At 45.5% G+C, this 25,258-nt stretch overlaps 1 protein-coding gene across 1 annotated transcript in view; it reads right to left on the bottom strand.

Moving 5' to 3' along the window:
- The window catches only part of LOC147108584 (protein-glutamine gamma-glutamyltransferase 2-like), a 118,263-nt gene that overhangs the window by 67,699 nt on the left and 25,306 nt on the right, over positions 1–25,258 (bottom strand). Inside the window, exons 3-5 of the mRNA XM_086005272.1 lie at positions 9,026–9,268; positions 5,703–5,821; positions 3,341–3,469 (exon numbers count right to left, since the gene is read on the bottom strand). Coding sequence (XP_085861398.1) covers positions 3,341–3,469; positions 5,703–5,821; positions 9,026–9,268 — 491 coding nt within the window. The remainder of the gene's footprint in view (positions 1–3,340; positions 3,470–5,702; positions 5,822–9,025; positions 9,269–25,258) is intronic.

The following is a 25,258-nucleotide window of genomic DNA, read 5'->3' as shown; positions in this document are numbered from 1 at the left end:
CTCCTAGTGTGGTCATTCTGTCCAGTTCATTCTTGAGCCGGTCACGCAGGGGTGCTGGAACTCTTCATAGAGCATGTACCATTGGCTGAGCATCCTCCTTTAGCTGGATCTTGTAAGTGAATGGTAGAACTCCAAATCCCTTGAACACATCCTGGAAATTATTTACTACAGAATCCACTGAGTCATCTGGTCTGTTTATGGCACAGTTTATATGGTATACTCTCTTGACCAGTTCTAAGTCCTCACAAGCTTTGTCACCCAGTAGTGAATCAAGTCCTTCAGCCACAACAGAAAACATGATGATGCACTTTGTCTTTGACTGTCACTTTAAGTCTGCATACACCTAAGCTATCTATTTTCTGTCCATTATAGTCCTTCAGTAGTACTGACTTTTTCTGTATTTTGGGCTTTCCTTTCATATTTTTAATGTCACTAATACTGATTAAGTTTGCTTTTGCCCCAGTGTCTAGTTTCATTGTAACTAATGCTCTATTTACCTGCAGTGGGATCATCCATTTGTCCTCTTTTACTGCATTAATTTTATGTTCAGCATTGTCCATATCTGAGGGCTGCACATTTTCTGTATCATTTTTGACATTGTCACATGACACCATTCGTACAAAAAATGTCTCACTTAAATCAGTGTCCTCAATCGTATTGACTTGTTGCCCTTCCTTTGTTTTTACTTTTGAAAAGCATTGTTTGGCAAAGTGATTCTTTCCATGACATTTTGTGCATATTTTTCCAAACGCTGGGCATTGTTTTAACTGGTGTTTGTAACCACAGCGTTTACAATCAAAAATTCCTTCCTCCGATTGCTTTTCATTTCTGTTCTGCCCATGTTTCTTCCCTTTGTAGGACTCAGCACCGACAGCAGCACTTACTACAATTGCATCATTATTGATTTCACTGAAAGTCTTCGCGTGCTGTCGAGCTCGCTCACTGGCTTGGCATATTTTCACAGCATTTTCCAATGTCAGTTCGGTTTCTCTCAACAGATGTTCCCTGACCTTTTTATCCTGAATACCAAACACAATCTGGTCACGAATCATGGATGCTTTCAGTTCAGAGAAATTACATGTCTGTGCTTTCAGTTTCAGATCAGTCACAAAGCTATCAAAGGTCTCATTTTGCTGCTGTGTCCTTGAACAGAACACATACCTCTCATAGGTTTCATTCTTTTTGGGAGAACAATGTGTATCAAATTTCTTTAGCACATCGTCTAATTTGTTTCTGTTCTCCTCTGGATTAAATACAAATGTATTAAACACCTCTATCGCCTGTGGGCCTGCAACCGTGAGCAGCAACGCTATTTTCCTTGCGTCTGGCTTCGTACCGAACCCGATGGCAGCAATGTAGAGTTCGAATTGTTGTTTGAAAGTCTGCCAATTGTAGTCAACATTTCCCGTGAGATTCAAAAACTCCGGTGGCTTCAAATTCTCCATGTCGCGTTTCACAATTTTGAGCAGATCTTCACCAATCCTGGTACCATGTTATGTTCATTAATATCTAGACATTCTTATTATGAACAGCTAGCTTCTAGCTAGTCATTTATTCAGTACACGTTCTCTAGGTACAGCATCTGTAGAGATTCAGCATGTGTACTTCTGTGTGCAGGCAGCCATCTTGACTACTGCCTTGTGGGTAGCCTAGTGCATCGTGGGTAATGTAGTCTTAAACACATACAACTAAATATACAGCTCTATACAGCTCTACGGCTCCATCTAGTGTACCACTCTAGAATGACATGTTATTGATCATTACACAATGGAAAGTCCCAATGCGGCTTGATTCAAATCTGTATTTCTATGTTATCCATTGGACCACGAACCTCACCTGCCTGGTTAGAATGGGGTGGGTTTGGGTAAGGTGCCCATTTTTCTTAACCTCGTCAATGAGAGTAAAATCGGGCAGGGAGTAAAACTGGTGTGGGACTTGAACCCTCTCCATTCACGCTGTGGGGGTGGGGGGAGGTGCGGTTGGATTAAAATTGGGGCTACAGTCTCGTAACACAATTCTCTCCCTCCCCACAACAACACTGCGGGAGTTAGCATTCATACTGATGTTTGAACAAGAAAAGCAATAAATATAAAATCGGTAATAAGGAACGGCAATTAAATATTTCATAATATCACACAATCCTTTAGCTACACGTGGATTGTATTGGCAGAAGGCAAAGCAGAATTCTGCTGTGGTCAAAACGCTGATTATATGTACATCTTGGCAGTCGTTACTGACAATGAATCAACTGACTTCACATTTTGTTTTGCCTTATTTTAAAATAAAATAGACAAACAGGCTTTCAATCATAAATGACAGTCACAACAGCAGCAGGATAAGAGAAGAATTGCTAATCCGTGTAATTATTTTAGATATTTGTAAGGGATACTAGATTACAACCTAGATATTAAAGAGGGTGTTAATAAGTGTAGCCACTTGCAGAGTGAGTTATTTCTGTGTATCTACCAAATCTGCATGTGCAGACTCAGCTCATTCGTTACTGCACTCCTTGGGCAGGTAACTACATTGTTTTTATTGGTTACCATTAGCATTAACATAACCACTAAGACTCAATTGTTTCTAGACTTTCTTCAATCATTTTAAATATTTGAAACTGCCCTGCCTTCCAGGGCAGTAGGCAGGAACGTAAGCTGTTCCCAGGCCCCAGTTTTTCTGTTCAAGCCTGGCATGAAGAGGTGCTCCAGAGTGATCTGAGCTGATGTTCCCTCCATCTATTCCCATAGGGATATGCACTTCTCTATTGCACGCCATCTGAGCTTGTGAATTCAGCCCATAGGTACCCGGGCACATGAACCCAAGTCTGAGGTATGGCATTAGTACACCCAGCAGACCACTAGTGCGGTTATCATGAAGCATAGGAGAAGGTGCCATCTGAAGGCTCTATTTGGACATTAGTAATTAATATATTTTTACTAAGACACTTATAACACCATCAGACCTTGCATATAAATTGCATGCAGCTGTCTCCTTCTTATAGCTGCAACATTCTGAGCAAATCCACAAATCATTCCAGTGCATGCCATTATCAACTTTGGCAAATGTTACTCTCTCTACCAAATTACTTTGGAATCTTATTCCCTTTGAAATAATCGGCTCCCCTTGAGTCTTGTCTTTTCACAATTGTCTTTTGCATAAATGTAATTATAGTAATGAACTTTTGAATGTCTTAGGGTAACTGGGACAACTGTCAGGTCCATCCAATGGTCATTTGTTACAATGATAACAGCGGACGCACATATATAGAGAACTGTTAATTTCCTCCCTTCGGAGGTAATTACATTACTAATAGCAGCAGCAGACATTAGGTTTCAGTGCTTACCATAGCTGTCACAATTCTGCTGATATAAACAGGATCATGCCTTTGAGAACAGTCCTCATCCTGGTTTTGCAGGCAGTTCAGGCTGTTATCTAACAGTTTCAGGCAAATATCCACAATACCATCTTCAAACTGAAAGCAAGAATCAATAATAAAACGTACAGCATCCATTTATTTCAAACTATGAAGTTTGCCTTGTTTTCCACAGTCAGTAGCTGACAGACACACACCCTGTTTAAACTTCGGTTCCAATGTGTGAAATCGTGGTCTAGCAATTCGATGGGGGAGAACACGCCTGTTTTGGGTTTTTTTTCTTTCATGAGCCTTTGTGCCAGTTATCTTTATTTTTGCTATGGTCCCAAGCTCCCTTTTTTGGCTCCAGAGGGTTTGCCGATAGGGGCACTGATGTTTGGAGGAAGAGTAGGGTCTGCAGAGGGATGCCAAGTGGGTCGGGTTGCCTCATGGCCTCCTGCCCATGCCCGTGCCCGTACCCACACCCACACCTCGTTTTGGTAAACATTGTGCTGGTCGGTAGTTCTCTTCCCAAAGGAGATGGTTCAGATCTGAATGCCTGATTAGCCATTTATGCTGCAAGGTTCTTTAGAAGCCCCTTAATCACAGCATGTTCCCTACATTGCAACAGTGACTATACTTCATTGGCTGTGAAGTGCTTCTGGGCATCCTGAGGGTGTGAAAGATGCTATTTTACTTTTGTCATACTTGTCATGGTACTGCATGAAAGCAGGCATGCCAGAGTGGTCAGGAATCAGCGTTGCCTGTTTGTTTGCAAGACGCTTCAGGCCCTGGCAAACCCAGCTGGGAATAGACAGAGGAGCCTGCTGTCTCGGGGTCTGGGCCAGCAGATGGGCAGAAGCCAAGCTGTGCCACCTGCTGCAAAAGCACCTGCGGTTACCATGCAGCACAGAGTGTGCACGCGCCCAGGAACGGCAACGGTCAGCTGTGGCCTGAAACTTGCTGGCGCTCCCCTTGCCGCATGCTGCGGCGCTGACCTATGGGGGTGGTGCTGTGAGGTGGCACCGAGGACAACCCTCCTCGCAAGCATTTTATGCCGCACCTCTTCGACTTCAGCAAGCATCAGAGAAGGAAGTCGGGTGCTGGGCTGCTCCGTCACTTGTCTGCAGACTGCAACGGCTGCTAATGGGTTGGGATGCATTTTAATGCCCTCCCAGAAGCTCTCTGAATTTATGTTCGACACAAAATTTCCTTTTTAATTATTACCCAGCCCTTTAAATTTCACTTGCCCACAATTATCTTCGCCGACCAATGGTATCATCCCCAGACCCATTTGAGTTTTTTTCCCGTAACTGTGAATAATTAAGCAAATGAGCTTAGACTGGGAAAATCAGGCGCTACTTGCATTTGAGACTCTGCCAGTTCTTAAAGCAGTGCAAAGCAAATTAGAACCAACTTGCACCAGAAGATGAAAATCAGCCCCTTGACCTTTTCTGAACAGCTTATGCAAATCATTATCCAAGCCGAACATTTCTCAGGAACATAGGAGCAGGAGTAGGCCATTCAGTCCCTCGAACCTGTTCCGCCATTCAATGACATGATGGCTGATCTGTACCTCAACTCCATTTACTCGCCTTTGCTCCATATTCCTTAATACCCTTACCCAACAACAATCTATCGGTCTCAGTTCTTAGCAACTTAGCTGCATATTCTTTATAATTCAAACATGCTACAGTTAAAGTCCACAATATAAGACTCCATGAGACTTCAAAGAGTAGTGGAGAAGTCTAGGTAAATCAACAAGCAATGGTTAGGTGCATAATAAGCAGAGTATCATAGAATCTTACAGCGCATGAGGAGGCCATTCGGCCCATCGTGCCTGTGCTGGCTCTTTGAAAGAACTGTCCAATTAGTCGCATTCCCCTGCTCTTTCCCCCTAGCCCAAACTTTCTCCCATTTAAGTATTTATCCAATTCCCTTTTGAAAGTTAGTACTGAATCTGCTTCCACCGCCTTTTCGGGCAGTGCATTCCAGATCATAACAACTTGCTGCGTAAAAAACAATTCTGCTCAACTGACCTCTGGTTCTTTTGCCAATTACCTTAAATTTGTGTCCTCTGGTTACTGACCCTTCTACCAGTGAAAAAGTTTCTCCTTATGTACTCTATCAAAACCCTTCCTGATTTTGAACGCCTCTATCAAATCTCCCCTTAACCTTCTCAACACTACTGTAGCCTGAACATATAATGAGGGTAATAAAAGTGTAATGGTCCACAACAAAAGCAGAATTGATAAACTGTTGCATTTTGTACATGTGCGTGTCCTTTCCTTGTGCTTCCCGGTTATTTTTCTTCACTGAAGCTGACAAAAAAAATGTTTGATTTCTTCAGTACCTGCCCAAAATTCCAAGCAATGGGGGAAATGAATTTCTTTGAACCCCGATAGATCAAGCCCTGATCATTCAGTACATATTCCTTGCGTTGACTCTCAACGTCCAGGAAGACAGCATCAGCTGAAATTTAAAAAAAATCACAACGAGGTTAGCCATCCTACAAACATCCGCACATACAGTTACTGTAATTTGTGTCTGTAGGCCATGAATGTGAGGCAAATAGAAAGATCAGTCACCTTCCTGAGGTGTGTACAGATAATTGTACTGTATAGCAGTCAATCCAATTCAATATTTCTCAAATCTCCATTATAAATAGTACAGGTGAATCAATCCTGTGAAGGATGTCTTGGGGAAACTGACTTGGAGGATTTACTGTGCATAAACGTGCTAAGCAGTCGACAACATAATAACAACAACAGCTGCCAATATTACTGAAATAGCTTGGCTTAATCACAGTGCCTACTGATGTTGGTCAAGCACCCGCACACTGTTGAGCTCGGGGATACTTCCTAGCTAAGGAAATTGGGGGTTCTACTCGGTTGGTGCACTGCCCTTTCTCTCAATGGCCTTGATTTGAATCCAGCAGAGACCGGTGCGACGTATATCTCCTCCCTCTGTTGGCTGCAAGGGTTACTAAGTGAAATAACGTGAAGCAAGCTCGACCCAAATCCTAGTGAGCACTGTCCTTAACACAAAGCTGCTCATAATTCTGCACACATTGAGAATCTCAAATTATAGAGATTCAAAGGATGCCTGGTGTTGGGAAATGGAAAGTAAAAATCAGACAGTTATAATCGGGAGCCCTCTTCTGAGTTTGCATTTGAAGTATGTTATGGTGACAGAGTAGATGGAATTTAACTCTGCGTCTGGGGCATGGCACTATTGATCTGGGGGGAGGAGGAAATTCAGTTGCTTTGCGTCTCCCGTTAGCACCCTAAGAGGGCGCTAATGGGTCGTAAAGCAACGAGCGCCGGGGGCAGCGATGTTTGCGCCACTAGTGAAATTGACCAGACATTTTGCGGTGGCGCTAAACACTACCACTACAATCTCCTGCGCCCGCAGATTGTGATGTCAGTCGAGCGTGCAATGCCCCAGTAGTGCCCCGGACTGGATATTGAGTGGTGCCCCCTGCCTTACTGCCTGCCGCTAGCAATGACAGGTTGAGGGGAACGTTTTGCAGTCAGGAAGGGACTGGGGGAGCGCTATTTAAAGGCGAATGCTTCCTGCCTTTTTTTGTTGGCGACATTCTTGCACCACGCATTCTGAGAGAGAGAGACTTCTGGAGAGATTCAACGCTGTGTGAAGGAGTTTTGGGTACTGAGCTGCACTTTGCAGGTTCATTTTGATTTGTCCTTCCTTGTATCAATTTAGAAGACACTGTGGGGGCTGCACTCTGAGCTCTTTCCCTGGGCCTCTCCATTGTTCTTTCCAGCAGAATTGATGTACAGGTCTCTCCAGGCCGAGATTCAAGGCTGCAATGAGCAGGATGTGGATGGAGAGCAAAATCAACCCTCCCCTTTAAGAACTGGCTGGCGTCAGTGTGTCTATGTTCCATTGCTGACTGACATCACATGAGCTTCGCCAGCGCTCTGAGTTAGCGTCTCGCTTCTCGGCCTTTGCGCCTTAAGAGAGGTGTGTAGCACCTGATTTAGCGCTCTAATTACCCCCAGGGGTGATAGAAGCCAAGTTTGCAGTCAGAAGCGTTTAATTAGCGCCAGGCACTAAACTTTGCCAAATTTTTCCCCCCTAGATGTACTTCATAGCAACACAGGATACTTACAGAAGGAAGAAAAATGTTCTATTCCCCATGCTGCCATTATTTACCTCAATGAACACCATAAATAAACTCTCAAATATGAGGAATCAAATAAAGAGGACAAAATGTAAAGGTTAATCATATAATTGTTCAACTGTGAAACTCCCTCTCAGTGTAATTCGACACATATTGATAAACGGTCTTTTCTTATTTGTTCTCAGGATGTAGGCAAAGCTGGCAGATGTAACTGGTAAAATAGATAAGGGAGAACCAGTGGATGTGGTGTATTTGGACTTTCAGAAGGCTTTCAATAAGGTCCTGCATAAGAGATTAACATGTAAAGTTGAGGCACATGGGATTGGGGGCAAGGTATTGACTTGGATAGAGAACTGGTTGGCAGACAGAAAGCAAAGAGTTGGAATAAACGGGTCTTTTTCCGAGTGGCAGGCAGTGACTAGTGGGGTACCGCAGGGATTGGTCCTTGGACCCCAGCTATTCACAATATATATTAATGATCTAGACAAGGGAACTAGATGTAATATCTCCAAGTTTGCAGACGACACAAAGCTGGGTGGGCGTGTGTGCTGTGAGGAGGATGCCGAGAAACTCCAGGATGATTTGGACAGGTTGGGTGATTGGGCAAAAGCATGGCAGATGCAATATAACGTGGATAAATGTGAGGTTATCCACATTAGTGGCAAAAACAGGAAGGCAGATTATTATCTGAATGGCAATAGATTGGGAGAAGGGGAAGTGCAACGAGACCTGGGTGTCCTTGTGCACCAGTCGCTGAAGGTAAGCATGCAGCTGCAGCAGGCGGTTAAGAAGGCAAATGGTATGTTGGCCTTCGTAGCGAGAGGGTTTGAGTACAGGAACAAGGATGTCTTGCTGCAATTATACAGGGACTTGGTGAGACCACATCTTGAGTATTGTGTGCAGTTTTGGTCGCCTTATCTGAGGAAGGATGTTCTTGCCATGGAAGGAGTTCAGCGAAGATTCACCAGGCTGATACCTGGGATGGCAGGAATGACGTATGAGGAGAGATTGGGTCGATTGGGCTTGTACTCGCTGGAATTTAGAAGAATGAGAGGGGATCTCATTGAAACTTTAAAAATTCTGACAGGACTGGACAGACTAGATGCAGGAAGGATGTTCCCGATGGTCGGGGAATCCAGAACCAGGGGTCACAGTCTAAGGATAAGGGGTAGGCCATTTAGGACAGAAATGAGGAGGAATTTCTTCACCCAGAGAGTGGTGAACCTGTGGAATTCTCTACCACAGAAGGCAGTAGAGGCCAATACATTAAATATATTCAAGAAGGAGTTGGATATATTTCTTAAGGCTAAAGGGATCAAGGGGTATGGGAGAAAGCAGGATGATCAGCCATGATCGCATTGAATGGCGGAGCAGGCTCGAGGGGCCGAATGGCCTACTCCTGCTCCTATCTTCTATGTTTCTATGTTTCTAAGCCACATTTATTGCACATCCTTTGTTGCCCTGTCTTCTGGACAGTTATACAATCGCACACCTCTGGTTTCACTACAGAAACTTTTTACATAATATTGTACCTGTGCACCATGGATTGAAGAGCAGGATGAATTCTCCAAGGTAAAACAGCGTAGGTTGACCCTGTGTTGTGCACAGCAGTTGTAAGGTGTGGCGCCCAATCTTGGCATTGGCGGGTGAGCATATGGACAAGGATAGTTCGTGCCCACTATTGCTTACAAGGGCAGCATTCCATTTATTTTCATCCAGTGAATTTGACAGCGGAAACTGGACTTTAGTTTCAGATGTTTCCAAAGGTGCCAAACCTGAAAGTAGAAAGACGGAATTTTATTGAATTCAGGAAATGAATTAGACTGTCAGCACTAATTATATTACAGCGAGCTCATCAAGTAGCTATTCAAAAGGAATGTGCTACATGTTCAAAAGTGACCTACCCTTTCACCAGCTAATAATTGTCAGCTTTAAATATAGTTCACTATTACCTTGTAAGTAAATTATTATTGACCCGCAATTGCATATAAATCTTCCTTTGTTTCCTTTCCAACATTATACCTATTTTCTCCCTTTTCCTTTGGATTATCTCACCATGGGCTGGATTTTCCCAGCGGAGGCGTGTCCACGGCGGGAGAGCTGTTTGGCGGGTTGCGGTCCCACCAAAAGGATTTTCCGTTAATAGGGCTTGTTAAGCCCACCCTGTGGGGTTCCAGGCCAATTAATAGGAAGCGGGTCTGATGATGTTATTTGATGATGTGTCATCAGCCGGTTTCCTTAAAGGGGCCATGTCCAAATTGATTTTGACATTTGTGCTGTCAATGTTCTGCAGCATTGAAGTGCTGCAAACACTGACAAGCACTGCACAAAGGTGCACGGCTGCACCCAGCCTCTCCCATTACTCCCTCTACATGCTTATGGAGGGAGTCACAGCATGCAGGTTCTCTTCCCTTCCCATGGGCGAAAGAGACCTCCCCAGGACACCAACGCAGCCTGGTTGCACATTGCAGAGGAGGGCAAAAGCAGGAATATGGTCAGGAGGACCTGGCTGCAGTGGCACAAACCTTTCAATGATCTCATTAGATCATGAAACATTACTGCAAAGCCACACGCAACCTCATCCTGCTGTGCCACTCATCACATCTCCATCAATTTGCCTTCCCTACCCTACTCCTGCACATCCTTACTCACACCATCTTACCTTGAACCTCCACCCATCCCTCTCTATCTACATTATCACTTCCCCATCTCACTAGCCACACCTCACACTCACCCTCATCCTAGTCCAATCATACCAACTAACAACACACAAGGATAGACACTTGGGTGTCTTATGCAATGTTCTTGCAAATTTTCTGTTAATGCAGTGTCAAACATTGAAACCTTTATTTTCAACACTTTGCCTTATTGTACAGATCTGTGCTCACCTTTGGAAGTGTCTTAGTGAGTTGCAGTGAATGGTGAGACATAACAGTATCCCCCACAATGGTGATGAGTGAAAGGAATGGCTTGGTCATTGTAGGAATACTTTATAGTTCTGGTGTGGGGTGGAGTTTACCTGGCACATCATGTGGCAGCCAGGGTGTACAGCGTCAAGTGAAGTAAATCTGGCCATGGTGATGCCATCGTGGCCTCCCGGGCAACAATGTGGTCGGGTGCTGATGCCCTGTGTCCTGTGCAATATCAGGTGATTGCATAGAAAGTTGGTGTTGTTGTTGGTGTTGTTGTTTTGATGTTGTTGGTGATGTTGGTGTGCCTGGTATTGTAGGTGCTGGGGATGATTGTGGAGGGACCAAGGTGAGATTTTTTCAAGGGCACCGATGTTGCTGGAATAGATGGCAGCTGAAGTTGAGATGACAGAAGCGATTTGTCAATGGTGAGAGAGCTTGATCCAAGGAGGTGACAGTGGATAGAGAGTTTACTTCAAACACTTCCAAACTGCATACAGCTCAAAAGTGTCTAAGTCCTGAAGGCTCAAGCTTCTGACACTAGAAAGTGACCAGCTGTGAAATGGGAGCTTTCATACGACTTTTGCATCTGTCATCTATTCACAGCAATGGGGAGACATAGAGAACCCGACCTACTTACCAAACGTGATCTCTAAACGACAGGAACCCCCTTAAAAATGTGGGAAAATAGTAAAAGGCTGGCAAAATAGTAGTTAACAAGCGTCTAACAAGCATTTAACTATCTTAAATGCCTCCCCCGCCGCTTGGAGTCGGGTCTGAAATCACAGACCCGACACTTTGGAAACTCACATGGAGGCAGGTTCGCCCAAACCGCCGTCAATCATTCTGAATTTATCAGCTGACCCACCTCCGAACCTGCCCTCTGAGCGCCGGCAAAAATGCGGCCCATGTCTCAATCAGTCCCCAGGCAAGAGAGCAGATGGGTTATTAGTTCCCAGGCCTCTACCCTTCAGCAACCAGGTACATACTGGTGAATTGCCATGGTATAATTCACATACCAACTCCCTTCCCTCCCTGTGAGAAAACATCTCACTTCTAATCGACGTCTCTTCCAGCAACTTGGCCATGCCCGGCTGTTTATTGTGTGAGAAATCATGACCACGTACCTATTAAATGCCATATGTTGTGCCACCCCAAACTTCTTTCAACTTGCTCACATTTTCTCTCTACCTGCAGCCACTGACCATCATGCGATCTCACTTATCAAAGAAGGCAGAATGACCCACTGGACCACGGGCTAGCTATTGTTGATGCCACCCTGTGTGCCTATTTTAAATGTAGCACCAATCAGTTGACTTCCCCTTCCCCTCTCTCTCTCACCCAGTCAGGTACTTATAAAAGGTGTCGGCCTTGGCTCAGTGATGGCAGTCCCGCTTTGGAGTCAGAAGGTCGTGGCTTCAAGCCCCACTCCAGAGACTTAAGCGTCTGATCTGAGGAGAGTGCTGCGCTTTCGGAGGTGCCGTCTTTCGGATTTAGAACCGAGGCTCCTTCTGCCCACTCAGGTGGATGTAAAAGATCACAAGGTAGATCAGCATGAGGCAAACATCTGCTGTGATGACATCACCAGCAAGGAAACAAAACTGAACAAATGTGAACGATGGGAAATTCAATGTAAAGAAAATAAATTGCTATATTTCTGGAGTCTGTACAAACCAATGCACTTTGGGGAATGTTCAAAAGCAGTAAAAGGTCTACATTATGTTGGTAAACTATCAACACACTTGTAATGCATGGCAGAGTCTGCAATACAACAACAACTTGCCTTTATATAGCACCTTTAACGTAGTAAAACATCCCAAGGCGCTTCACAGGAGTGTTATCGGCTGCTGCTTTTGCTTAGTAATATAATATATATTTCAGACATTTAAAAGCAAATGCTGAGAAGTTTATTGACTTTTAGAGCTTAAGTATAAAGATATATATATTTTGCCTCTGTCTCCAGGCAGCTCTGTCGATTGGGCTTATACTCACTGGAGTTTAGAAGATTGAGAGGGGATCTCATCAAAACCTATAAAATTCTGTCAGGCCTGGACAGACTAGATGCAGGAAGGATGTTTCCGATGGCCGGGGAGTCCAGAACCAGCAGTCATAGTCTAAGGATAAGGGGTAAGCCATTTAGGACTGAGATGAGGAGGAATTTCTTCACCCAGAGAGTGGTGTACCTGTGGAATTCTCTGCCACAGAGGGCAGTGGAGGCCAGTTCATTAAATATATTCAAGAAGGAGTTGCATATATTTCTTAAGGCTAAAGGGATCAAGGGATATGGGAAGAAGGCAGGGACAGGGTACTGAATTTGGATGATCAGCCATGATCTCATTGAATGGCGGAGCAGGCTCGAGGGGCCGAATGGCCTACTCCTGCTCCTATCTTTTATGTTTCTATGAGACCGCACTGCCCACAGTATCAAGGGCATAGTTAGTGTTTTAAAACATAAGAAATAGGAGCAGGAGTAGGCCATTCGGCCCTTCGAGCCTGCTCCACCATTCAATGAGATCATGGCTGATCTTATGCCTCAATTCCATTCATCAGCCCTATCGCCATATCCCTTGATGCCCTTACTAGTCAGAAATCTATTGACTTCTGTTTTGAATATAGCCAATGACTGAGCCTCCACAGCCCTCTGGGGTAGAGAATTCCAAAGACTCACCACCCTCTGCGTGAATAAATTTCTTCTCATCTCAGTCCTGAATGGCCGACCCTTTATCCTGAGGCTGTGGCCCCTGGTTCTAGACTCCCCAGCCAATGGAAACATTCTCCCAGCATCCATCCTATCAAGCCCTGTAATAATTTTGTATGCTTCAATGAGATCCCTTCTGATTCTTCTGAATTCAAGAGAATACAGGCCTAGTTTACTCAGTCTCTTCTCATACGACAGTCCCGCCATCCCAGGAATCAATCTCGTGAACCTTCATTGCACTCCCTCTATGGCAAGTATATCCTTCCTCGGGTAGGGAGACCAAAATTGTACACAGTACTCCAGCTGTGGTCTCACCAAGGCCCTATATAATTGGAGTAAGACATCTTTACTCCTGTACTCAAATCCTCTTGTAATGAAAGCCAGTATACCATTTGCCTTCCTAATGGCTTGATGCACCAGCACATTCACTTTCAGTGACTCAGGTACAAGGACAGCCAGGTACCTTTAAGCACCTGTATTCCCCAATCTTTCACCATTTAGGAAATACTCTGACTTTCTGTTTTTTCTACCAAAGTCGATAACTTCACATTTATCCACATTATAATCCATCTGCCATGTTCTCGCCCACTCACTGAGCCTGTCGAGATCCCCTTGAATCCTCTTCACATCATGTTCGCAACTGACACTGCCACCTAGCTTTGTGTCATCAGCAAATTTGGAAATGTTACATTTAGTCCCCCCATCCAAATCATTGATATAGATTGTGACTAGCTCGGGCCCAAGCACCGATCCATGCGGTTACCCACTAGTCACAGCCTGTCATCCTGAAAAAGACCCGTTTATCCCTACTCTTTGTTTTCTGTCTGTTGACCAATTCTCAATCCATGCTAGTATATTAACCCCAATTCCATGTGCCTGAATTTTGTTCACCAACCTCTTGTATGGGACCTTATCAAAGGCCTTCTGAAAATCCAAATACACCACAACTACTGGTTCCCCTTTGTTAACTCCACTAGTTACATCCTGAAAGAACTCCAATAGGTTTGTCAAACATGACTTCGCTTTCATAAATCCATGCTGACTCTGCCCAATCTTACTAATAGTTTCTAAGTGCCCAGTTATTGCATCCTCAGATAGAGAGACTGTGTAGAGAGAGAGAGAGAGACTGAGGAGAGTGAGAGAGGGTGAGAGAGACTGGGAGAGAGAGACTGGGGAGAGAGAGACTGGTAGAGAGACAGTGGGGTGAGAGTGGGAGGTAGGTGAGAGAGGGAGACTGGGGAGAGAGAGCCTGGGAAAGAGAGAGACTGGGAGACAGAGACTGGGGAGAGAGAGACTGGGGAGAGAGAGGGGGTATTTAGAGATAGACTGGGGAGCGAAAGAGAGATGGGGAAAGAGGGAGAAGGGGATAGGAGAGAGAGAGACTATTGAGTGAGTGGGGGAGAGAGAGAGACTGGGGGGAGAGAGAGATTGGGTAGAGAGAGAGGGTGAGGAAGAGAGATTGGGGACAGCGACTGGGAGAGAGAGACTGGGAGAGAGAGACTGGGGAGAGAGAGAGTCTGGTAGAGCGACAGTGGGGCGAGAGTGAGAGATAGGTGAGAGAGAGACTGGGGAGAGGGAGAGTGTGGTAAACCACTGTTTGTATTCCTGTTTGTCCTGTTTGTATTCCACTGTGTACATGCCTGGACATGCCTTGGCTGACTCCTCCCACAGGTCCTAGTATAAAGGTGACTACTCCCCAGCCCTTTGTATCCTGGACCGGTCGACCACGCGAGGCAGACCTCCATTCTGTTGTTAATAAAAGCCTTTAGTTACTCTTCTAACTCTCAGTCTTTTATGAGTAATTGATAGCACATCAGAGAGCCTGGGAGAGAGAGAGCGAATGGGGAGTGAGAGACTGGGGAGAGAGAGAGACTGGGGGAGAAAGGGACTGGGGAGAGAGAGAGACTGTGTGAGAGAGAGAGACTGGGGGAGAGAGAGAGTTTGGGGAAAGAGAGAGAGGGTGAGGGAAGAGAGAGATTGGGGAGAGAGACTGGAGAGAGAGACTGGGAGAGAGAGACTGGGAGAGAGAGATTGGGAGAGAGGCAGTGGGGCAAGAGTGAGAGGTAGGTGAGAGAGGGAGACTGGGGAGAGGGAGCCTGGGAGAGAGAGAGACTGGGGAGAGAGAGACTGGGAGAAAGACAGAGAGACTGGGGAGAGAGAGACTGGGAGAGAGAGAGACTGCAAAAGTGAGAGAGAGGGTGAGAGAGAGACTGGGGAGAGAGAGAAAGAAAACTAGAACTCGAATTCAACGAATACAGAGAAACACAGACCAAGAACTGGACGGAGGAACTCAAACAGCTGAAAATGGAAAACGAGTCCACCATCCAAAATCTGAGAAAGACCGTAGAGGAACAAAGAAATAAGATCAAAGAACTCCATACCCAACTAAACAAAATGACGGAGGCCGTAGAAAGGCTCAGCAGGCAACACAAACCTCTTAAGGTCCAAAAAACAACACACACAAGGACACAGAACCCGTCGGATGCCACCCCACACGAGGACACACCGAAAGCCACAAACCCCGCTCCTGCCACACAGCTCACCACAGAAACCCAGCCAACAACCAGCCCTCAGTCGAGTCCTGCCCAGACTACCGCTACCCAGTCCTCACACACAGGGACGCAGAACCCGTCAGATGCCCCCCCACACGAGGACACACCGAAAGCCTCAAACCCCGCTCCTGCCACACAACATATCCCAGAAACCCAGCCAACAACCAGCCATCAGTCGAGTCCTGCCCAGACTACTGCTACCCAGTCTGAAAAACCAGCCCCTCAGGCGGTCCTGCTGACCGACTCCAACGGAAAGTTTCTGGACCCCCAGAGGCTGTTCCCAGGTCATCAAGTCCTGAAAAAATGGTGCAGCAACACAGAACATGCAATGAAGATCCTGAACAAAGAATCCCTTGGAAGCCCCAAATGGCTTGTGATCCACACAGGCACAAACGACCTACGCACCCTACGGGAAGGCACTGCTAGGGCGGTGAGCAGGATGGCGGAAAAGGCCAGCAAGGAATTCCCCGAGGCGCGGATCGTGATCTCCACACTACTGCCCAGAAAGGACACCCCAGCCTATATAATCCACAACACCAACAGGGAGATCGACACGAGATGTTCTGTCTTCCCCAACGTCTACCTGGCCCATCATCCAAACATCAACACAAGGGACCTCTATGACGAAATACATCTACTCAAACAGCGGATGTGGGTCTTTGCAAAAAACCTCATAAACACTGCCAAAAGACGCAGCCCTCCCACCCCCTCTACCATTGGGAGCCGTAACCCAAACAGGACCACCAATGTCCCCCACCCCCCTTTACAAAACCAACAACAGAACCGTGCTTTTATACCTGACCCAAGACCCCCCTCTAGACCACAGACTGTAGACCAAGAACTGAGAAAGATCATGACAATGCTGAACAGCCTGATAGAAAGCCGGAGAAATTATTAATATTGTTATTTATCATTATCATTATTGTTATCTTATCAGTATTATTACTACTATTAGATAGATATATGTGCATGCCTCATGAAATTTATACTAAATCATCATTTAGCATTATAGAAAATAGTGTTTCCACACTCATCCCACAAAATAGGTCCATTTTATTTCGTTTTATTGAACTATATAAATGCGTTCTTTCCACATAAGCTGCTGGAATATCCAGGGCCTCCGCTCCTCAACTTTTGGGATGAAGAGTACAGACCCTGAATTCCTAAAAGCTATAAAAGACATTGATATAATTGTGTTAACAGAAACATGGTGCCAAAAGGACATGCCGACCCACTGTCCCCCAATGTACCATGAAATTATTGTGCCTTCAGTAAAGAACATTAAGACACGCAAGGGCAGAACCTCCGGGGGAATCCTGGTGTGGTATAAAGGAGAACTGAACAAACACATCTCACCGATAAAACAGGGAAAATCACACGTATGGCTAAAATTAGATAAAAATATAGGAATAGCAAAAAACGATGTTTACTTATGTGCGATCTACATACCTCCAATAGAATCGCCATATTTTGAAGAGGAGATATTTGACACTCTCCACATGGAAATCAGCCATTTCCAGGCCCAAGGAAAGGTGCTACTATGTGGGGACCTAAATGCAAGGACAGGATGTGAACCTGACTTCATAGACCCACAGGGCAACAACCATGTGTTTGGCCAGACCCCTCTATATGTCACACCAGCCATCGCAAACCGAAACAACCTCGATTGTGAAATAAATAAAAGCGGTAGGGAGGTAGTGCAACTCTGCCGAGCCTTAGGCCTGTACATAGTTAACGGTAGGTTCAGAGGGGACTCCTTAGGGAGACTCACATATTCCTCAACTCTTGGGTCTAGTGTGGTGGATTATACAATCACTGACCTGGACCCCTGCGATATCAACGCATTCACTGTCAGGCAGCAATCCCCCCTCTCAGACCATAACCAAATAAATGTGTACCTTAAACTTTCTGCCCAAACTACAGACACAAAAAAGGAACCCAGTAAGCTACATAAAATAAACCAGACATACAGATGGGCCCCAGACAGTGGAGATAAATTCATCACAGCACTAAATTCACCTGATCTCACAAGTAAAATTTCAAAATTTAAAGAAAATCTATATGAGATCACCAGAGATGGGGTAAACATGGCCATAGAGGATATAAATATGATCTTTCATGAGGCAGCTGTAAAAGCCGACCTCGTGAAACAGAAGAGGAAGAGTCACAAAAGACAAAATAAAAATAAGAAATGGTTTGACCACGAATGCAAAAATGCCAGAAAAGACCTGAGAAAAATATCAAACCAAAAGCATCGCCAACCAAACAATCCGGACCTACGTACTAGATACAATGAAACCCTCAAAAGATATAAACACACCATTAGGAACAAAACACAAAACTATACCCACAAAATACTAGAAGAAATTGAAAACTCCACCAACCCAAAACAATTCTGGGAAATGTGGAATAACCTGAGTACAACACAATTGCAAGCATTACCAATCCAAGATGGCGACATCTGGAGAACACATTTTGAAAACCTCTACAAAGACATCCCAATAAACGAAACAAACCCAAGTCAACATCAGGTCACAGAAAAACTCCACACATTAGAAGCAACAATCAAAGACAACCAAAACCCTCTAGACTCCCCAATCACATGGAAAGAAATGGCCACAAAAACAAAATCTCTCCACCTAAAGAAAGCCTGTGGCCCAGACAACATCAAAAATGAAATGCTCAAGTTCAGCAATATGGAGATGCAGGGTGCGGTACTCAAATTATTCAACATCATATTACGTTCAGGCTGTTTTCCCGATATCTGGTGCCAAGGACTAATCTCCCCCATATATAAAAGCGGAAACAAATCAGACCCAAATAACTACCGCGGCATCTGTGTCAACAGTTGTCTAGGGAAGTTATTCTGCAGTATTCTAAATAATAGATTACTTGATTTTCTTAACAAACATAATATCCTCAGAAAAAACCAAATAGGCTTTCTTCCAAAACACCGCACCGCCGACCATATCTATACCCTTCACACCCTCATTGAAAAACATATACACCAAACAAAAAATGGGAAAATATTCGCCTGTTTCATCGACTTCAAGAAAGCCTTTGACTCTATATGGCACGAAGGGCTCTATTATAAACTTCTTCAATGTGGAATAGGGGGCAAAGTCTATGACCTTATTAAATCAATGTATCTGAAAAACAAATGCGGGGTCAAAATTGGAGACAAACGCACCGATTTCTTCACCCAGAGAAGAGGCGTCCGGCAGGGCTGCAATTTGAGCCCGACCCTGTTCAACATATACATAAATGAATTAGCAGACATGCTGGAGCAAAGCGAGTCACCAGGTCTCCGTCTCCTGGATGGAGAAGTGAAATCCCTGTTCTATGCGGACGACCTGGTTCTGCTGTCTCCCACAGAACAGGGATTACAGCAACAACTAGACCTACTCGACAAATACTGCCAAAATTGGGCTCTAACAGTAAATCTAAAGAAAACCAACATCATGATTTTTCAAAAAAGGCCCAGATGTCAGGAAAACAAATACCAGTTTACCCTCAGTGATATCACTATAGGACACACTATGAGCTACACCTACCTTGGTCTAACTATTACAGCATCAGGGAGCTTCAGCATAGCAGTGAATGCACTAAAAGAAAAAGCCCGAAGAGCCCTATATGCAATAAAAAGAAAATTCTACAACATCCAAATCCCAATCAAAATCTGGCTCAAAATATTTGACAGCATAATCCTGCCCATTGCACTGTACGGTAGTGAAGTATGGGGCCCGCTAAATCACCAAAGCTACACTAAATGGGAAAAACATACAATAGAAGCCCTACATGCAGAATTCTGCCGAAGCATCCTTCGCACCCAAAGAAAAACGCCAACAAATGCATGCAGAGCCGAACTAGGCAGATACCCACTGATAATAAACATCCAAAAACGAGCACTAAACTTCCTAAATCACCTCAAATCTAGCTCCCCAGACACCCTTCATTTCAAAGCCTTTCAGACCCAAGAGCTAAACCCAGAAAAGAGTCCCCTGAGTCAGCTGCTACGGAAACTAAGTACTCAGCCGGACCCTGACCAGCCCCAGACCAACACAGCCGTCCAAACACCAATCCGAGTGAACCAAATCATTAAAAAATGCAAAGAAACCTACCTGGAACATTGGAACAAAATAACCGAAAGCCAAAGCAGATTAGAATGTTACCGGGCCCTAAAAAGAGAATATAAACTGGCAGACTACCTCACGACCATCAGAGACACAAAACAGAGACAGACCCTCACCAGGTACAGACTAAGCGACCACCAACTGGAAATTGAAAAAGGCAGATACAAGAAATCCTGGCAGCCTAGAGAGAATAGAATATGCGATCAATGTCTGGCTGGCGAGGTTGAAACAGAAATGCATTTCCTCCTAAAATGCGAAAAATTCAACACATCAAGAAACATATTATTCAACAAGCTAAGCCAAACAACCCCAGATTTCAAGGAATTGGATGATCTGTCAAAATTGAGATTAGTCCTAGGAGAAGGAGACAGACCATACCTTGGGGCCAAATATGTAACAACATGTCACAACCTGAGGACTGTTTAAAATTAAGACTGTTTAAAATTAATATTGAACGTACCAAATGAAGTACAAAGACTGTTTAAAATTAATATTGTTTAAAAGTAATATTGTATGTACCCAACAAATGTCAAATCGATTGACACCTACAGAATGTTGGAAAACTGTACCTTTTTGCTATGTAAGCTTTGGCAATATGGTTCTCTGTAAACTTTCATGCCAATAAAGCATTTTAATTGGAATTGGAATTGGAATTGGAAAGAGAGCGAGAGTGGGGAGAGAGAGACTGGGGGAGAGAGAGATGGGGAGAGAGAGTGAGACTGGGGAGAGAGAGACTGGAGAGAGAGTTTTGTTCATCTCAGTGACCAGGCCTTGCCCCACCAATTGCTGAGGTTGTGGGTCCAGCCACTAGGATTGACCAGTGTGTTTACAAGACAGACTTAATCCTTGAAACAACAATGGGAAAGGCCTGATCTTGCAAGCTGATTTATTTATCCTCTGCTCAATGGCAAACCTCTAGGATGAGGCCACCAAGGACCTACAGAATGTGTCAACAAATCTGTTGAAGGAGCTCAGCCAAGTGGGTGTTCAGGCCCTCTGCTAGATCATAAAGACACAGGGCTGGATTTTACCTTTCGATGTGGCTTGGGGGCGGGACAGCTGTCTTCTGGGTTCTGATCCTGCCCCCAATGACGTCTGATGCACAGTTACTATTTTGCATCAATTGGCCTCGTTAAGCCCGCCCTGCGAGCTTGCTGACCAATTAAGAGAAAGCCAGTGTCAGATGACGTCAGTTGATGATGTGTCATCTGCCAGTTTTCTTAAAGAGGCCACACACATTTTTTTTTGACAGCATTGAGGTGCTGCAAACACTGAGGACTGGATTTTACCAGCCCTGAGGAGGCGGGTTTGGAGGCGGGACTGCTGGGAAAATCAAAAAGAATGGGAGCGGGTCCCAAACCCACTCACAACCTACCTCCAACCAATCTTCCCAGGAATCGGGTGCCCAATTTGTGCAGGGACCCGACATCCTAGCGGTGGGAAGAGGATTATAGCCAGTTAACTGGCATTTAAGAGGCTTTTTCCAATTTTGAGACTTCTGCTGCGATTTCCTGACGTCGGGGAACACCGCCAGGGTAAGTGAGGTGTGCTGTGGGTCTGTTGTAATGTTTGTGTATAGATGACAGCTGCAGATGTGGTGTGAAGGATGCAATGGGACACTGATATGTATCAGAGGTAAGGAAATGTTGGTAAAGTCATTTTTAATGTGTTTAGATTTTTCTGTAGATGACAAGCTTTGAAGTGTTTGTGTGGCCTTGCCTCATTGGGAGAAGTGACAGATTGCTTCTGTACCCTCACCTGCAGCTGTGATCTGTTTTATCCTAAGGACAGTCACCGGAGAGCCTGGGTGCAAAGGCTCACCTTTGTACAGTGAATGTCAGTGTTTGACAGCACCTCAATGCTGTCAAACACTGTCAAATCATCTGTCAAAATTAAATGATTCATGTCCCTTTAAGAAAACCGGCAGATGAAGCGTCATCAACTGACGACATCTGAAACCGGCTTTTCCTTAATTGGCCAGCAAGCCCACAGGGCGGGCTTAACAAGGCCAATCAGGGGAAAATAGCACCTGTGCATCGGGCGTCGCTTGGGGAGGGACTAGAACCCAAAGGCAGCAGTCCCGCCCCTAACTCGTCTCGGCAGGTAAAATCCAGCCCTGACAATCACTGTACAAAGGTGAGCACTTGCACCTAGGCTCTCCAGTGACTCCCTCCTTAGGCTAGAACAGATGGCAGCTGCAGGTGAGGTTACAGAAGCGATCTGTCACTGGTGAGAGAGGTTCTTCCAATGAGGTGGGACTGCACAAACACTTCAAAACTTGTTACCTACAGAAAAGCCTAAATACATTAAAAATGATTTTCCCAACATTTTCTTACCTCTGAAACTCACCAGTGTACCATTGGATCCATCACACCACTTCTGCAACTGTCATCAATACATAAACATTACAGTAGATCCACAGCATGCCACACTTACCCTGGCATGGCATCCGGATGTCGGAAAGCCCGCAATAGGCCTGTCAAAATTATAAAAAGCCTCTTAACTGCCTGTTCACTACCTGTTAACAAGCAGTTAAGTGCCTCTAATCCTCTTCCTGCCGCTAGCTGTCAGGTCCATGTGCAAATTGGGGACCAGACACCTGGGAAGATTGTCTGGAGGCAGCTTGACAGCGGGTTCGGGACCCGCTGTCAATCTTTGCAATTTTGCAACCGGTCCCGCCTCCAAACCCGCCCCCTGAGCACTGGCAAAGCTCCCCCCATACTGTCCAAAATTGGGTCAGATTAGTAACCATTTTCAAATAAGGTGGATCCAGAAAGGCCAGGGAGCCAATGTGACTCTCGGCTTTGTTTTCTAAGCACCTCAGGAATTGAGCACGATTTAGGTTGACACTCCAATGTTGGAGTTGTCATCCTTCAAATGAGACATTAAACCATAGCTGCAGCCATCTGTTCTCGTGGTCCAGGAGAATGTTAAAGATCCTGTGGTGCTATTTGAATTAAAGCAGCAAGTTTTCCCAGTGACCTGTTAAAACCTCCTGCCCATCAACACCAGCAACAGTAAAAGAACTGGTTATTCGTGTTGAAGTGGGGCTTTCGAGCTCTACTATAATTAAAGGGTTAAGAATGGGTCTCAGGAATCGAATGAGCTAATAGGCTTTTACAGTAGTAAGCATCTCTAAGTTGCTTAACTGGCAATTGAGATAACACTAAGAAATTTTGCAGTAGTGTTAGAATGATTAACTTGTGCAGGCTGTGTAACTTGGAGATAATTGCAAATAACCAAATCGTTGAACTACAAGAGCCCTAGAGGGGCAGATAGAGCAGAACAATGAGTCAGAAGTACAATGTTGGTGAAACCCCACCTAGCATAAGCAAAAGTCACAGTTGCAGCAACAGCTTGCGATGATAATGGTCATATGCTTTTCCGGTAATGAAGGCTGTACCTTAATGTCAGGTGATTGTAGGCGGCGTTGATGTAAGTTCTGCTCTATGTTGTATGAAAGACTGCTTAAAACTTTGTATCAGCAGAGAGAAGCCTGGCTAGACCGATAGCAGGTCGTCTCCCCACCGGTGCAAATAAAGACTGCTTGAATCTTCGAATGCAGACTTGGGGCCTGATTTTTGGCTTGTGTGGGAAATGGTCGGGTTTCCCCGAATGTGGGGTTTCTGACACACAAAAAAATGTGTCAGCCAGCTCCATGCAATTTTCCCTCAAGTGGCCAATTAATTCCCAGCATGTGGGCAGCCTTGCTAATTGTCCAATTTGTGTCAGAAAGCCCCACAGTATGATGACATCATTCGTGGTGCTTTCAAAGTGTCCAGCAAGCTTCTCCACCTCTGCAGGCTTCTCAACCACTCTTGCACAATGGCAGAGGGGCCTGCACCAGCTGCTGCCAGCAGCAGAGGCCGAGCTGCGGCCAAATTCAACAAGATGTCATTGCAGACCTTGGTGGATTGGGTAAGGGCCCACAGGGTGGTCCTCTAGGGAGGAAGAGGCCTCCCAAAGAGTCCACGGCTGCCTGGATGGAGGGGGAAGCAGAGGTAAGCTCTCTGGGTGTCACCCGTCGCACCTGGCTGCAGTGCAGGAAGCGCTTCCATGACCTTCACCGCACAGGGAAAGCAAATATGAAGTTTCCATCACCGTCAACCTGATCCCCATTGACTTTCCTCAACAGCACTCAGCTTCAGCAATCTCTTCTTCCATATCCCACTTCACAGTCACATCCATGCACCCTTACCCATTCCATCTCTCTCTATGCTCACATTCACATAACTATTCCACCATCCAGTCTTGTAAATAGTTTTAATGCCATCATTTTCCTGTGCATAAAAATCTGGTGCCAGCTGCTGCAGTTATGGCGTCTGTCATTTGGCGAATGGGGATGTCACATAGAGGCCTTAGGATAACTTGCAGATGACTGCAAGCTGGTAAAAGTTGTTGGAAAGTACAGGCATGGGCCACTGTCCATGGTCAATTCAGAAGCAGTGAGGCTGCAGCGTTTGATGTTCCAGGCAACGCAAATCTGCCCAGGATGAGTGCGTTCCTTGCATTCCACCCAGCAATGTTCTCGCGCACTGGTGCTGCTGGTTGGCGGGCCTCTGCAGGATACTCGTTTCTCTCCTCCTCCTCCTCCTCCTCCTCAGCATCATCCTCATCCGAGGCAGCTCTGTGAGGAGCCTCTTGGTCCTGTGGAATCGGCAAGCCACGATGCTGTGCCATGTTGTGAAGCACACAGCATACCACAATGATTTTGGAGACCTTGGCTGATGAGTACTGGTAGGGCTCCACCTGATCTATCGAGGCATCTGAAGCGCATCTTCAGCAATCCGATGACTTGCTCGATAATGCATCTGGTGGTTATGTGGCTGGAGTTGTAGCGCTCCTCAGCTTCGCTGGCTGGTCTCCTCAACGGCATCATTAGCCAAGAGCGCAGGGCATATCCCTCTTCTCCAAGTAGCCATCCTTGAAGTTCGTTTGGCGGACTGAATAGCGGAGGCACAGTAGACTGGCGCAGTATGAAGGAGTCATGGCAGCTACCAGGGAACCTGGCACAAACATGCAAAATCACCTTCTTGTGGTCACACACCAGCTGAACGTTAAGCCCTTGCGGTTGACAAAAACTCCTGGATTGCGGTGGGGTGCCCTAAGGGCCACATGTGTGCAGTCAATGACGCCCTGCACCCTTGGAAAGTCTGCCAGCTGAGCGAATCCACGCGCTCGCGCCCTCACACTTGCGCGATCCCTGGTGAAATGGATGTGATTATGCGCAATGGCAAAGAGGGCATCGGTTACCTGCGTGATGCATGTGTGTGCGGCAGCCTGGGAGATGCCGCTGATGTCTGCTGCTGATCCCGGGAAGGAGCCTGAGGCATAAAAGTTGAGTGCGGTGGTGACTTTGATGGCCACTGGCAAGTAGTGTGGACCTGTTGCTCTGGGCTCCAGGTCTTGCTGTAGCATTGCGCAGATGTCAGTCACAACCTCTCGCGAAAGTCGGAGCCGCCTCTGGCACTGC

The sequence above is a fragment of the Somniosus microcephalus genome, chromosome 13 (assembly GCF_052327205.1).
Source record: "Somniosus microcephalus isolate GS21.2 chromosome 13, FLI_Smic_1.0, whole genome shotgun sequence".
In the NCBI taxonomy this organism is placed as follows: Eukaryota; Metazoa; Chordata; class Chondrichthyes; order Squaliformes; family Somniosidae; genus Somniosus; species Somniosus microcephalus.
The sequence above is the reverse complement of the archived record's forward strand: the minus strand, read 5'-3'. Positions and strand labels throughout refer to the sequence as shown.